Source organism: Saimiri boliviensis, chromosome 11 (genome assembly GCF_048565385.1).
Source record: "Saimiri boliviensis isolate mSaiBol1 chromosome 11, mSaiBol1.pri, whole genome shotgun sequence".
In the NCBI taxonomy this organism is placed as follows: domain Eukaryota; kingdom Metazoa; phylum Chordata; class Mammalia; order Primates; family Cebidae; genus Saimiri; species Saimiri boliviensis.
The window spans coordinates 36,677,112-36,693,067 of NC_133459.1; the positions used below are offsets into that span (position 1 = coordinate 36,677,112).

The window sequence follows — 15,956 nt, forward strand, 5'->3', positions numbered from 1 at the left end:
ACCAGCCTGGACAACATAGTGAAACCCCATCTCTACTAAAAATACAAAAAATTAGCCAAGCGTGGTGGTGTGCACCTATAATCCCAACTACTGAAAAGGCTGAGGCTGGAGAATTGCTTGAACCCAGGAGGCGGAGGTTGCAGTTGGTTGAGATCATGCCATTGCATTCCAGCCTGGGTGACATAGTAAGACTGTCCCCCCAAAAATAAAAATAAGTAAAAATACAAAAATTAGCTGGGCATGGGGGCAGGTGCCTGTAATCCCAGCTACTTGGGAGGCTGAGGCAAGAGAATCATTTTTACCTGGTAGGTGGAGGTTATAATGAGCCAAGATTGTGTCACCACACTCCAACCTTCGTGACAGAGCTAGACTCCGTCTCACCCAGGTTCCTCCCTGAGGAAATCTCCATCATGACAAGCACTCGGGGAAGTTGGTTGGTACAGAGTTTCTCTGCTGGTTACCCCAGGTGTGTTGTGGACCCCAGAAAGATGAGCAGGTAAGGGGACTGCAAGACATACACTCAATCCTAAAAGAAAGAAGTCATCCTTGGCCAGGCACAGTGGCTCACGCCTGTAATCCTAGCACTTTGGGAGGCCGAGGCAGGCAGATCGCGAGGTCAGGAGTTCAAGAGTAGCCTGACCAACATGGTGAAACCCCGTCTCTACTAAAAAAAAAAAAAAAAAAAAAAAAAATTGGCTGTGTGTGGTAGCACGTGCCTATAGTCCCAGCTGCTGGGGAGGCTGAGGCAGGAAAATCACTTGAACCCGGGAGGCGGAGGTTGCAGTGAGCTGAGATCGCCCCACTGGACTCCAGCCTGGGCAACAAAGAGAGAGACTCCGTCTCACACACAAAAAAAGAAGTCATCCTTGACTCCTTCATTCTCATAGCCAGCTACCAATCTCTGTTCATGCATTCAACAAATACTTATTAAGGGCCTGCTGTGTGCCAGGCACTGTTCTGATCTCTGCAGATGAAGTTGTGAATGTGACCCAAACTCACTGCCCCCATGGTGCCTTCATTCTCATCTCTTTGACCTCTGTATCTTACAAGTCCATCCCTCCTTCCCCATTCTTATCACCAGGGCTCTCCCAGGCTCCAGACTCACTTTCCATTCCTCAGCCATTGCAAAACATTCCTATCTCCCTGCTCTAGGCTTTTTCTATACCAGTTGCCTGAGGAACTTTTCCAACTTGCAAATCTTGCCTTAATCACTCTCCAGCTTAAAATTCCTTAATGGCTCTCTCTAATATATAGGGCAAAGTCCAAGCTCTTTGCTGGGTAGCTAAGACTCTTCATGAGATGTCCTCTGCTGACCTCTCCTGGCTAAACTGTCTCCACACCCTGCCCTTGCCCCATCAAAGGTCCTGCTCTTCCCTCCAACTGCCATGTCCTTTTCCTCCTTGTTGCCTGCCTGGGGAAAAACTTCATCTTTCTAGCCTAAGCTTAAATATCACCTCCTATATGAAGCCTTTCTGAGCTGTTTATAGGGGAGAGGGTGCCATGAGCTAAGGAAGCACTATAGCAAAACACTCAGGAGCTCAGGCTCTGGAGTGGAACTTTTTTTTTTAAGAGATGGAGTCTCGAGGGGTGAGTGCCTGTAGTCCCAGCTACTCGGGAGGCTGAGGCTGGAGGATCTCTTGAGTCCAGGAGTTCTGGGCTGTAGTGCATTATGCCAGTCGGGTGTCTGCACTAAGTTCAGCATCAATATGGTGACCTCCCAGGAGCAGGGGACCACCAGGTTGCCTAAGGAGGGGTGAATCGGCCCAGGTTGGAAACGGAGCAGGTCAAAACTCCCATGCTGATCAGTAGTGGGATCGCACTTGTGAATAGCCACTGCACTCCAGCCTGGGTGACATAGCAAGACCACATCTCTTAAAAAAAAAGAGAGAGAGGCCGGGCGCGGTGGCTCAAGCCTGTAATCCCAGCACTTTGGGAGGCCGAGGCGGGTGGATCACGAGGTCAAGAGATCAAGACCATCCTGGTCAACATGGTGAAACCCCGTCTCTACTAAAAATACAAAAAATTAGCTGGGCATGGTGGCGCGTGCCTGTAATCCCAGCTACTCAGGAGGCTGAGGCAGGAGAATTGCCTGAACCCAGGAGGCGGAGGTTGCGGTGAGCCGAGATCGCGCCATTGCACTCCAGCCTGGGTAACAAGAGCAAAACTCCGTCTCAAAAAAAAAAAAAAAAAAAAGAGAGAGAGAGTCTAGGCTGGGCTCAGTGGCTCATGCCTGTAATCCCAGCACTTTAGGAGGCCAAGGTGGGCGAATCACAAGATGAGGAGATCGAGACCACCCTGACCAACATGGTGAAACCCCATCTCTACTAAAAATACACAAATTAGCTGGGTGCGGTGGCACATGCCTGTAGCCCCAACTACTTGGAAGGCTGAGGCAGAAGAATTGCTTGAACCCGGGAGCTGGAGGTTGCGGTGAGCCAAGATCATGCCATTGCACTCCAGCCTAGGCAACAAGAGTGAAACTCCATCTCAAAAAAAAAAAGAGAGATAGAGTCTTGCTCTGTCACCCAGGCTGGCGAACAGTGGCATGATCTTGGCTCACCACAACCTCTGCCTCCTGGGTGCAAGGGATTCTCCTGCCTCAGCTTCTCAACTAATGGGGACTACAGGCATGCACCACCACGCCCAGCTAATTTTGTATTTTTAGTAGAGAGAGGATTTCACTATATTTTGGCTAGTCTGGTCTCGAACCTCCGACCTCAAGTGATCCACCTGTCTCGGACCTCCCAAACTGCTGGGATTACAGCTGTGAACTACCATACCCAGCCTGGAGTAGAACTATTTAATCCTGCCTAATCTTGGCTCTATCATTTACCAGCTAGGTACTCAGGCAAAGCTCTTACCCTCTCTGAGCCTCAGTTTCCTCATTTGTGAAATGGACACATTGATAATACTTGCCTGATAAGATCATGGTAAAGGGTAAATGAGGCCAGCATGATGAGTCATGCCTGTAATCCTAGCACTTTCGAAAGATGAGGTGGGCAGGTCACCTGAGGTCAGGAGTTCAAGACCAGCCTGGCCAATGTGGTAAAACCCTGTCTCTACTAAAAATACAAAAATTGGGCTGGGCATGGTGGTTCACGCCTGTAATCCCAGCACTTTGGGAGGCCGAGGTGGGCAAATCACAAGGTCAGGAGTTTGAGACCAGCCTGGACAACATAGTGAAACCCCATCTCTACTAAAAATACAAAAAATTAGCTGGGTATGGTGGTGGGTGCCTATAATCCCAGCTACTCTGGAGACTGAGGCAAGAGAATCACTTGAACCCACGAGGCAGAGGTTGCATGAGCCAAGATTGTGCCATTGCACTCCAGCCTGGGCAACAGTGCAAGACTCTGACTCAAAAAAAAAAAAAAAAAAAAAAAAATCTGGCAGGGCACAATGGCTCATGCCTGTAATCCCAGTACTTTGAGAGCCGAGTTGGACAGATCACAAGGTGAGGAGTTTTGTCCTGTTTTTTTTGTGTGTCTTTTTGTTTTTTCCTTTTTGTGGAGAACGGGGTCTCACTATATTGCCCAGGCAGGTCTCAAACTCCTGGGCTCAAGCTATCCTCCCGCCACTGCCTCCCTAAGAGCTGGGATTACAGGCATGAGCCACAGCGCCCAGCAAGGTGAGGAGTTTAAGAGCAGCCTGGCCAACATAGTGAAACGCTGTCTCTACTAAAAATACAAAAATTAGCCGGGCATGTGGCATGCACCTACAGTCCCAGCTATTTGGGAAGCTGAGGCAGGATAATGGCTTGAACCTGGGAGGTAGAGATTGCAGTGAGCCAAGATTGTGCCACCCACCGCACTCCAGCCTGGGTAACAAAGCGAAACTCTGTCTCAAAAAAAAAAAAAAAAAAAATCAGTCAGGTGCAGTGGCTCATGCCTGTAATCCCAGCACTTTGGGAGGCCAAGGTGGACAGATCACTTGAGGTCAGAAGTTCCAGATCAGCCTGGCCAACATGGTGAAACCCTGTCTCTACCAAAAAATACAAAAATTAGCTGGGCGTGGTGGCACGTGCCTGTAGTCCCAGCTACTTGGGAGGCTGAGGCAGGAGAATCACTTGAACACGGGAGGTGGAGGTTGCAGTGAGCTGAGACAGTGCCATTGCACTCCAGCCCAGGAGGGCAACAAGAGCAAAACTCAGTCTCAAAAAAAAAAAAGAGTAAATGAGATAACGTGTGAAAAGTTCTTGGAATAGTCCCTAACACATGCTAAATCAACAATGAATGTGCGCTATGAGCCTTCTTGTAGAGTGGAAAAACATTTTCTGAGTTCCTGCTGTGTGGTAGGCACTTATAGATGTGTTATCTCATTTAATTCTCACAACCGCATGAATAAGGTATTCATTACATTACAGAAGCTTACAAAAACTAAAGTTCAGAGAGGTGAAGTAGCTTGCCCAAAGTTGCACAGCTAGGAACTGGCAGAGATGAGTTTCAAACTCAAGGGGCTGTGTAACTTCAAAGGCCAGGCTCTTTGCTGTTATTTCTACTATTTTACCTCCTACAACTACTATTAATAATCATAAAATATGTTATCCTTATTATTTTAAGATGTAGAGATAAATTTCCCCCTGCTTAATAAATCTTAAACCTCTTGGCTGGGCACAGTGGCTCATGCCTGTAATCCCAGGACTTTGGGAGGCTAAGGTAGGTGGATCACCTGAGGTCAGGAGTTTGAGACCAGCCTGACCAACATGGTGAAACTCCGTCTCTACTAAAAGTATAAAAACTGCTGGGCGCGGTGGCTCAAGCCTGTAATCCCAGCACTTTGGGAGGCCGAGGCGGGTGGATCATGAGGTCAAGAGATCGAGACCATCCCGGTCAACATAGTGAAACCCCGTCTCTACTAAAAAATACAAAAAATTAGCTGGGCATGGTGGCACGTGCCTGTAATCCCAGCTACTCAGGAGGCTGAGGCAGGAGAATTGCCTGAACCCAGGAGGCGGAGGTTGCGGTGAGCCGAGATCGCACCATTGCACTCCAGCCTGGGTAACAAGAGCAAAACTCGGTCTCAAAAAACAAAAAACAAAAAACAAAAAACTTAGCTGGGCTTGCTGGTAGGGACCTGTAGTCCCAGCTACTCTGGAGGCTGGGGCAGGAGAATTGCTTGAACCCGGGAGGCAGAGGTTGTGGTGAACTGAGATAGCGCCATCTTGAGACTCCGTCTCAAAAAAATAAAATAAGCAAATAAAGCTCTTAACCAGGCATTCAAGGCTTTATAATCATATTTCTACTTCCTTATTTTATTTATTTTTTTGAGACTGAGTTTCGCTTTTGTTGCCCAGGGTGGAGTGCAATGGCGCAATCTCGGCTCACTGAAACCTCCACCTCCTGGGTTCAAGCAATTCTCCTTCCTCAGCCTCCTGAGTAGCTGGAATTACAGACATGCACCATCATGTCCGGCTAATTTTTGTATTTTTAGTAGAGATGGGGTTTCTACATGTTGGTCAGGCTGGTCTCAAAATCCTGACCCAGGTGATCCACCTGCCTCGGCCTCCCAAACTGCCAGGATTACAGGTGTGAGCCACTGCGCCGGCTTTTTATTTTATTTTATTTTATTTTATTTTATTTTATTTTTGAGATGGAGTCTTGCTCTGCCACCAGGCTGGAGTGCAGTGGCGCAGTCTCAGCTCACTGCAACCTCCGCCTCTGGGTTCAAGTGATTCTTCCACCTCAGCCTCTCGAGTAGCTGGGACCACAGGCACGTGCCACCATGCCTGGCTAATTTTTGTATTTTTAGTAAAGACAGGGTATTACCATGTCGGCCAGGATGGTATGGATCTCTTGGCCTTGTGATCCACCTGCCTTGGCCTCCCAAAGCGCTGAGATTACAGGCATGAGCCGCTGTGCCTGGCCTTTTTATTAGAGACAGGAGTCTCACTCTGTCGCCCATGCTGTGGTGCAGTGGTGCGATCATAGCTCACTGTAGCCTTGAACTCTTGGGCTCGAGTGATCCTCCTGCCTTAGCCTCCCAAGTAGTTGGGATTACATACAAGCTACTAGGCCTATCTGTTTCTTCTGCTTCATTTTCCCTCATCCCTGGGTTTGTATCCAAGGCCAGTTCCCTTCCTGGCACACCAACCAAAATAAAGCCAAGCCCCTGGACGCTCAGACTGCATAGTGAGACCACAGTGAACACCAGCCCTCTCCCGTTCCCACAAAGACAAGAGATTAGCTTGAAAGAAGACAGATGAAAGTGCTGGGTAAACACTTAAGCCCCAGCACCTGTTGGCTTGAATTTGCATGTTCTGTCCTCAGCTCTGTATACAAACTCTCCTCCACCTGCCAGGCTAACTTCCTTTTCTAAACAAATTTTATCCGAGAGGCCACTAACCTTTCACTGCAAGCCCAAAGCTAGACCATTTTCTCAGCTGCAGTGAGTGCCAGCACAGTTCGAGGGCAGGAGAGCCAATATGACAGATGGTTCTAGCTGGGAGTTCTGGCTGTGGGTGGCAGAGAGAGGGAAGATGGGCTGCTGGAAGCCGCTCAGCCTGCCAGTTTTTAAGAGATTCTGCATTACAGTCACAACCTACCCTGTGCAACCCTGCCCAGAGCCAGGAGGGCAAAGGGGACCTGCCTTAGTTAACATTCAGCTCTAGAAACTGTAAACACAAAAGCAAACCCTGTGGTTGGCTGGCAGCCTGGGGGCACTGTGGCTTTACATCAGCAGCTTCAAAAGGACACAGAAACCATGGGGTATGAGCACAAAGGGTGAAAAGTCAACTGAAGTGGGTAGGTGAATACCCAGCCACCCGCCCCCCATCCCAGGGAGCCTGGGGTCTTACCTACCTGGACAGGCCCTGGCAACTTCGTGGAGGAACATCCTGGTTTGTGAACCAAAGGGTAGCTGGAATATGAGGCTAAGCTCCGCTGTGTCGAGCTGGACAGTCACATCTGAGCCTGAACAAAGGAAGCCAGCAATGAACCCTTGGCTGCCAGGAGCTAAGTGCTTGATGCATCTTAAGGCTGGAGTCCTCAGAATGGAGAATTAGGATCTTGCTCTGTCACGCGGGCTGGAGCCCTTAAGCAGCTCACTTGGGACTGCTGCTGGGACAAGGAAACCCTCTGTACCCTGAGTTCCAAATTATCATCATCCCCTCATTACAGAGAAGGTAGACAAAGGCTCTGAAAAGTCGACAAGCCTCCCCCGCAGTACTAGATGGAGCCAGTAGAGAACGGGTTCTCTGGACATGTAGTCTGTTCCCCTCCTGATTAAATGAAAAGCACATAGAGGCAGACAAGAGGGGATGTCCATGGGTCATTCTACCTGCCTGTGCCAGATACCATGATAGGCACAGGGAATACCATGGTGAGGAGAATACATGTGGGCCCATCTCAGGGAGCTAGACTGTAGAAGGCTCCCCTGTTCATAGCATATACCCAAACCAGGCACATGGTAAACACACAAAAATGTGTGCTGAACCAACAGACAAACAGAAGCAACCTAGCAGAGCAATTAAGAGTATGGGCACTGGGCGCGGTGGCTCATGCCTGTAATCCCAGCACTTTGGGAGGCCGAGGTGGGTGGATCACGAGGTCAGGAGTTTGAGACCAGCCTGACCAACATGGTGAAACCCTGTCTCTACTAAAAATACAAATATTAGCTGGGCGTGGTGGCGCACGCCTGTAATCCCAGCTACTCAGGAGGCTGAGGCAGGAGAACTGCCTGAACCTGGGAGGTGGAGGTTGCAGTGAGCCAAGATCATCGTGGCACTGCACTCCAGCCTGGGCGACAGAGTGAGACTTTGTCTCAAAAAAAAAAGGAGTATGGGCTAGTGGGCATGGTGGCTCACACCTGTAATCCCAGCGGAGAGGTGGAGGAGGAGGCAGGCAGATCACCTGAGGTCAGGAGTTTGAGACCAGCCTGGCCATCATGGTGAAACCCCATCTCTACTAAAAATATAAAAATTGGGCCGGGCGCGGTGGCTCAAGCCTGTAATCCCAGCACTTTGGGAGGCCGAGGCGGGTGGATCACGAGGTCAAGAGATCGAGACCATCCTGGGCAACATGGTGAAACCCCGTCTCTACTAAAAATACAAAAAATTAGCTGGGCATGGTGGTGCGTGCCTGTAATCCCAGCTACTCAGGAGGCTGAGGCAGGAGAATTGCCTGAACCCAGGAGGCGGAGGTTGCAGTGAGCCGAGATCGCGCCATTGCACTCCAGCCTGGGTAACAAGAGCGAAACTCCGTCTCAAAAAAAAAAAAAAAAAAAAAAAAAAATTGGCCGGGCGCGGTGGCTCAAGCTTGTAATCCCAGCACTTTGGGAGGCCGAGGCGGGTGGATCACGAGGTCAAGAGATCGAGACCATCCTGGTCGACATGGTGAAACCCCGTCTCTACTAAAAATACAAAAAATTAGCTGGGCATGGTGGCACGTGCCTGTAATCCCAGTTACTCAGGAGGCTGAGGCAGGAGAATTGCCTGAATCCAGGAGGCGGAGGTTGCGGTGAGCCGAGATCGCGCCATTGCACTCCAGCCTGGGTAACAAGAGCGAAACTCTGTCTCAAAAAAAAAAAAAAAAAAAATATATATATATATATATATATATATATATATATATATATATATAAATTAGCCGGGTATGATGGTGCATGCCAATAATTCCAGCTACTCGGGAGGCTGAGGCAAGAGAATCACTTGAACCCAGGAGGTGGAGGTTGCAGAGAGCTGAGATTGCATCACCGCACTCCAGCCTGGATGACAGAGAGACTCCGTCTTAAAAAAAAAAAAAAAAGGCCGGGCGCGGTGGCTCAAGCCTCTAATCCCAGCAGTTTAGGAGGCCGAGGTGGGCGGATCACGAGGTCAAGAGATCGAGACCATCCTGGTCAACATGGTGAAACCCCGTCTCTACTAAAAATACAAAATATTAGCTGGGCATGGTGGCGTGTGCCTGTAATCCCAGCTACTCAGGAAGCTGAGGCAGGAGAATTGCCTGAACCCAGGAGGCGGAGGTTGCGGTGAGCCGAGATCGCGCCATTGCATTCCAGCCTGGGTAACAAGAGCGAAACTCCGTCAAAAAAAAAAAAAAAAAGAGTATGGGCTAGGCAGGGCGTACTCATGCCTATGATCCCAGAACTTTGGGAGGCCAGGGCAGGAGGATTACTTAAAGCCAGGAGTTTGAGACCAGCTTGGAAAACAGTGAAACCCCCATCTCTATAAATAATTAGCCAGATGTGGAGTCCCAGCTACTTGGGAGGCGGAGGTGGGAGGATCACTTGAGCCCAGGAGGTCAAGGCTGAAGTGAGTCATATTTTGCCACTGTACTCCAGCACGAGTGACAGAGCAAGATCCCGTCTCAAAAAATAAAATAAAAGAGTGTGGGCTCACCCAGTGTGGTGGCTAACGCCTGTAATCCCATCACTTTGGGAGGCTGAGGTGGGTGGATCACCTGAGGTCAGGAGTTTGAGACCAGCCTGGCCAACATGGTGAAGCCCTGTCTCTACTAATATAACAAAAAAATTAGCCAGGCATGGTGGCGCGTGCCTGTAGTCCCAGCTACTCGAGAGTCTGACACAGGAGAATCACTGGAATCCGGGAGGCGGAGGTTGCAGTGAGGCAAGATCATACCACTGCAGTCTAGCCTGTGTGACAAAGTGAGAAGGAAGGAAGGAAGGGAGGGAAGGAGGGAGGGAGCCAGAGGAAGGGAGATACAAAACAATTCCAGGGGTTTCACAAAGGCTGCCTGGGAAGAGAAATGCATGAATGGAAGCCCTGAAGGCTGAGTAGGAGTTGATTAGGCGAAAAGAGATGTGAGGCTTGCAGGAGGAGGGGACAGCATGTGCAGGAGCTCTGGGGTGAGAACATGTGATATCTTGGGGCGTGGGGGCGACAGAAGCAGCAGCAAGGAGGAGAGTGATAGGAGATGAGCCCACGGAGATGGGCAGTGTTAGATCCTACAGGATCTTACTTGCTGCAATACGTTTACCGGGGAGTGCTCTTACTTTACACCACTCTTCTCTCTGAAGATCATGTACCCCCTGGCCCAAGTGGTACCCGGACCGAGAGGCCCACTCACCAAGGATGTAGATTTCACCATCTGGGGACACTGTGGGGAGGGAAATGAGAATGCCTTTAGCAATTGAGCACCCCAGCATCATTCTTACTCCCTCTTGCTCCCCCATCAAAGACAAAGATGACCTGGGGGGCCCACAGGAGAAGATTCATACCACCCAGCCCCCTGTGGCACCTTCTTCCAGCGTAAAATCCCGCGAGACTGGCACTATCTGGTCCAGAGAGACATCATCCCCGGTAATGGCCATCCTCCGGTGCGTATAGAGGAAGAGACTAAGGGCAGGAAGCAGAGGTGAGGATGGAGGCCCACTGGCTGTCCCTCAGCCCTGTCTTGGAGGCCTTGGGGTGCTCACACTCCCTCCTTGTTCCCTAACACTGTGCCGGTGGTGCCCTGGCTAGGCACATGTCTCATGCCATCTCTGTCCATGGTGCCCATCAGAGACTGCAGTTTTGTGGATGAGGTCATCAAAGCAGAACTTTTCTCATCTGCAGGAGTCCCTGCTTTGTTAGTAAAACACAAACACACGTTTGATCTAATCACAGCGCATTGTAGCACTGTGTGTGACAGGAGCAGTGTGACTTTAGCTACCCACTTCTCTCTGAAAATTGGGGTGATGGATCAGAAAATGTCTAAGGACCCCTTCCTCCCAGCTCCCAGACCCTGAGGGTCACTTACCAGCTCTGAGTCCTTTGACAACTATTTGGTCTCTCTCTGCTTCTATGTGGTATGTGGGCATTACAAGGCATTTATGGAGTACTTTCTTTTTTTTCTTTTTATTATTATTATTTAATTATTTGAAATACAGATGGGGTCTTACTATATCGCCCAGGCTGGTCTTAACTCCTGAGGTCAAGCAATCCTCCCAGCTCAGGCTCCCAAAGTGCTGGGAATCCAGGTGTGAGCCACTGCACCCAGCCTTACTGAACACTTTCTATGTGCCCCATGGTGTTTGGTTTTTTTCCTTTTTTTATAGAGACAGGGTCTCGCTGTGTCACCCAAGCTATACTGCAATCACAGTTCACTGTAATCTCAAACTCCTCAGCTCATGTGATCCTCCCACCTCAGCCTCCTGAGTAGCTGAGACCGCAAGCGTGCACCATCATACCCAGCTAATTTTCTTATTTTTTGTAGAGATGGGGGATGGGGTCTTGCTATGTTGCCCAAGCTGGTCTCGAACTCCTAGGCTCAAGCAATTCTTCCTGCCTCAGCGTCCCAAAGTGTTGGGATTATAAGCATGAGCCACTGCACCTGTCCTAATTCACTTTACTCTTTTTTTTTTTTTTTTTTTTTTTTTTTTTTGAGATGGAGTTTCGCTCTTTCCAGGCTGGAGTGCAATGGCGCGATCTCGGCTCACCGCAACCTCCGCCTCCTGGGTTCAGGCAATTCTCCTGCCTCAGCCTCCCGAGTAGCTGGGATTACAGGCACGCGCCACCACGCCCAGCTAGTTTTTTGCATTTTTAGTAGAGACGGGGTTTCACCATGTTGACCAGGATGGTCTCGATCTCTCGACCTCGTGATCCACCCGCCTCGGCCTCCCAAAGTGCTGGGATTACAGGCTTGAGCCACCGCGCCCGGCTCACTTTACTCTTTAATCTGGACAAGTCGAGGAGTACAACTTGCTCAAGTTGATGTGGCTCCACCAGGTGCGTGGACTCATGCCTAAAATTCCAACACTTTGGAGGCTGAGGCGGGAGAATGGCTTGAGGCCAGGAGTTCCACGGTGCAGCTACCAGCGCACCACTGCATTCCAGCCTGGGTGATAGAGATCCTACCCCCCCAAAAAAAGATCATGTGAGGCCAGGTGCGCTGGCTCACACCTGTAATCCTATCACTTTGGGAGGCTGAGGCAGGTGGATCACTTGAGGTCAGGAGTTCAAGACCAGCCTGGCCAATGTGGTAAAACCTGGCTCTACTAAAAATACAGAAATGAGCCAGGCACGGTAACGGGCATCTCTGTAATCCCAGCTACTTGAGAGGCTGAGGCACGAGAATTGCTTGAACCTGGGAGGCAGAGGTTGCAGTGAGCCAAGATCACACCACCGCACTCAGCCTGGGCGAAGAGCAGACTCCGTCTCAAAACAAACCAAAAAAAAAAAAAAAAAAAAAATAGATCATGTGGCTTGTTAGTAACAAACTCTGGGTTTTTTTTTTGTTTTGTTTTGTTTTGTTTTTTGAGACGGAGTTTCGCTTGTTACCCAGGCTGGAGTGCAATGGCATGATCTCGGCTGACTGCATCCTCCGCCTCTTGGGTTCAGGCAATTCTCCTGCCTCAGCCTCCTGAGTAGCTGGGATTACAGGCACGCGCCACCATGCCCAGCTAATTTTTTGTATTTTTAGTAGAGACGGGGTTTCACCATGTTGACCAGGATGATCTTGATCTCTTGACCTCGTGATCCACCCGCCTCTGCCCCCCAAAGTGCTGGGATTACAGGCATGGGCCACTGCGCCCGGCCCTCTGGGTTTTAACCCATGCAGCTGTTGGACCACGAGGCTCAAGATCTGGGCCAGTATGGTAAACTAGCTCTTCCCAAGAAACTTATTCCTCAGATCTTGAGGATTATGAGTTAGTACATGTGTGAAGAGTTTAGAATATAGTATTCAAAAATATTAATTGTCACTATGATAATTATTCTAGGAGACTCAGACCCGGCCCTGGAGGGATGGTTGAAGTTCAGCTGGAGGGTGGAGTCTTGAACACCGCCATGGCCCAGACAGGCGGGGACCAAGCCCCTCACTCACGCGTGTTCCTGGCCACCGTGCTCCAGGCGGTGGCGCACGAGTCCCAGGAGGCGGCTCTGCCGGCTGTCCCCCTCACACAGCACACCTTGCACCGCCTGCGGCTCAAAGTCAAGGGAAGACAATCTGGAGGCCAGGCTTTCCCCACCCAGCCTGTCCCACCTTCCCTCCCTTCCCCTGCTCCTAGATTTACCGCGTGGTCTTGGGCAAGTCACTCTCTAAGCCTTCCTCCTCTATGAAATGAGGATAGAAACCCCCAACTTCATAGGGGGTTGGGAGGATCACTGCATATTTTTTTTTTTTTTTTTTTTTTTTGAGATGGAGTTTCGCTCTTGTTACCCAGGCTGGAGTGCAATGGCGCGATCTCGGCTCACCGCAACCTCCACCTCCCGGGTTCAGGCAATTCTCCTGCCTCAACCTCCTGAGTAGCTGGGATTACAGGCACGCGCCACCATGCCCAGCTAATGTTTTTTTTGTATTTTTAGCAGAGACGGGGTTTCACCATGTTGACCAGGATGGTCTCGATCTCTTGACCTCGTGATCCACCCGCCTCGGCCTCCCAAAGTGCTGGGATTACAGGCTTGAGCCACCGCACCCGGCTGGATCACTGCATATTTAAAGCATCTGGCAGAGTCCAGGAATCAGTAAGTACTTAGTGAATACTGATTTCCTTCTCCCCTGATGGCTCAGAGAGGGAGGAGAGGGGACAGACACCTCGACACCTTCCATTCCGCTTCCCAAGGCCAGGGCAGGCTCAGGGCTGCAGTTAGCACAGGAAGGATATGATGACGCAGTATTCCCCCTCAGCCAGCGTCTCCTGGATCGCCACAGACTGGTCCATGCTGGCCCCTGCTGAGTGCACAGACCCTGCAGGAGGGGAGACGGGAGCCCCCTTTGGTCAGCAAGTTAGGCTTGAGTTGATGGAGCTGCCTTAGAGGGGTGGGGGGCAGGAGAGAGGGGCTTTTGTGGTGTGAACAGGTATTAGGGGGGCCTGATCCTCCTCATTCTCCTGTCTCCTTCCTAGAATTGGCCTTTTACAGTTTCTAGAAATAGGGGTCTGGTTCCTTTGCCCCCAGTGGGATCTAGAGTTTGCTGTACTGCCTTTGTCTGGGAGGGCATCCAGTTGTTCCTGAGTATGGTCTATCCTACTTGTTGGAAGTGGCCTATGTGGTATTGGAGAAGGGGACCTAGCCCCTTTGCTCTTAGGACAGGGCTCCGCCTCTCTTTTGGGGGCAGTTTTTGTTCTGCTCTTGCCTCTCTAGGAGGTGTCAGTGGTGTGTCCGTGTGGGTTTGGGGGAACTTTCCCTTACTCTCATTCAGGGAGGGTCCCATTCCTCTTTCCTTGGAGACCGGAAGCATCCTGTAGCTGCTTGCCCCTAACCCCCGCCCAGCAGGCCCATTGCATCAGCTGCAGGCCGAGGGTGGGGGTGTGTGGGGGTGTCCCAGCCTTCAGCTTGCCCACTCCCTCCTGCCCAGCCCTGCCCTGGATTTCCTGCTCTACCCCCCACCCACCACAGCCCCCTGCCATTGCCACCTACCTCCTGAGCTGTCACCACAGGGCACACGGGACACCACTGCCCCAGGGTCCGGGACAATGACTACATTTCCCAACAGCCCCTGCGCCACACGGGGGTCAGTCAGCCTGCAAGTCCCAGCATGCCCGAGTCAATCGTGGGGTGGGGAACCTCTCCATCCCCGTTAACCCCTTAGGTCCTGGCATACACTGGACTCCTATTCCAGAAAGGTTTTCTAATGATTGTCCTCACACTCATCCCCAGCCCTCTAAGTCATGGGGCCAGAGCTTCCTGCCCAGAAGGAAAATGGCCACATTTTATCTTAGGGGAAGAAAGTAATGCATTTTTATTTTCTACTTAGTTCCATTTCAGCTTTTCTCACTTCAGGGTAGACAGCTCGGACCTCTACTGAAACTCTTCCCCCAAAATAACTACCCTCTCCTAGCTTAATGGAGAGAGAACCCAACTCTGAAGAACCATTATGTCCATTTTCCAGGTGGAGAAACTGAGCCTTGGAGAGGGTAAGTAGTTTGACATTAAGTCTTGCAGCTAGCAGGTGGCAACACTGGGACTCCACTGAAAGTCTGACTGCAACTCCTGGGCCATTTATACCACCCCACCCAGCCCTCCTTCCACACAGGGCTGTTTGAGGCTACTGGGTGTGAACATACTTTGTAAAGAGTATGATATCGTTTCTGACTGGCAATGTCTTTCCCTTGATCCACCTGGCTGTATGACCTTTGCCAAGACCTTTCTCTCCTTGGGCCTCAGTGTCCCCATCTAAGATAAGGAGGTTATTCCAGATGGACAAAAAGAGCCAGCGCAGGGACTGGGCATGGTGGCTCATGCCTGTAATCCCAGCACTTTGGGAGGCCAAGGAGGGAGGATCACTTGAGGCCAGGAGTTTGAGACCCCATCTCTACAAAAAATTTATTAAAAATTTATCTGGGTGTAGTGGTGCATGCCTGCAGTCCCAGATACTTGGGAGGCTGAGGTGGGAGGATCACTTGAGCCCAGGAGTCCAAGACTGCAGAGACCTGTAATTGCTCATCCAGTTCAGATAAGGAATACTAAGATCATTCTCTCTTGGCCTATTGGCCATTTAATCAAGCTGTAAGCTCCCTTTGGACAGGACTATGCCTTTTCCTCAACATACCAGCAGTTTCTGGCACACAGTTATCTACTGAGTTAGTGAATTACTTAATGAACTATTTTAATAAATACACCTTCTCCCAAGCTTTGACCCAAACTGAAGGAATGGGCCTTCAATGCTGGGAGAGGGGTGATTGTTGTGATTTGTGACCAGTGTCTCCTCCTCTTTCCTCAAGTGAAGTGGCCATACTAATGACCAGTTCAACTTTGCATATGTAAGCCCCTTCCAGAAATAGGCATCGCCTTCTTCTCAATCAATTCCTTTTCCTGGAAACATCCACAGTACAAATGGAGCTCAAGTTTATTTGAATTCAGTTTCAAAGTCATGTGGAGGATGAGGGGAAAGGAGATTGACTCAGACCCTTAGGATCAAGGGGTGGGTCACTGCAGAGAAACAGAGGAACCCGAATTCCAGCCCTGCTCTTAGTGTTAAAGCCTAGGGGTGGGGGTGGGGGTCTGGGGAAAGAAGATGGGCTGCATGTTTTTTATGATGAAGAAACTGTCCCTGTAGGATTCTGGGGTCCTCCCACTGGGT

At 50.3% G+C, this 15,956-nt stretch overlaps 1 protein-coding gene across 9 annotated transcripts in view; it reads right to left on the minus strand.

Moving 5' to 3' along the window:
* The window catches only part of INPP5B (inositol polyphosphate-5-phosphatase B), an 80,613-nt gene extending 66,252 nt beyond the window's left edge, over positions 1-14,361 (minus strand). For 4 of the 9 annotated variants that reach the window (XR_012512381.1, XM_074380544.1, XM_074380543.1 and 1 more), the window contains exons 1-6: positions 14,294-14,361; positions 13,546-13,622; positions 12,759-12,859; positions 10,194-10,291; positions 10,023-10,052; positions 6,798-6,908 (exon numbers count right to left, since the gene is read on the minus strand). Coding sequence is in view for 6 of the 9 variants with exons in the window: in XM_074380544.1 (XP_074236645.1) it covers positions 6,798-6,908; positions 10,023-10,052; positions 10,194-10,291; positions 12,759-12,859; positions 13,546-13,596 (391 nt within the window). In the remaining 3 variants the exon portion in view is untranslated. Of the gene's footprint in view, positions 1-6,342; positions 6,534-6,797; positions 6,909-8,386; positions 8,481-9,334; positions 9,905-10,022; positions 10,053-10,193; positions 10,292-12,758; positions 12,860-13,545; positions 13,623-14,293 lie in introns of those variants that run through there. The other 5 variants (XM_074380550.1, XM_074380545.1, XM_074380546.1 and 2 more) reach the window with 5 other exon arrangements.
* Positions 14,362-15,956: the final 1,595 nt, after the last annotated feature.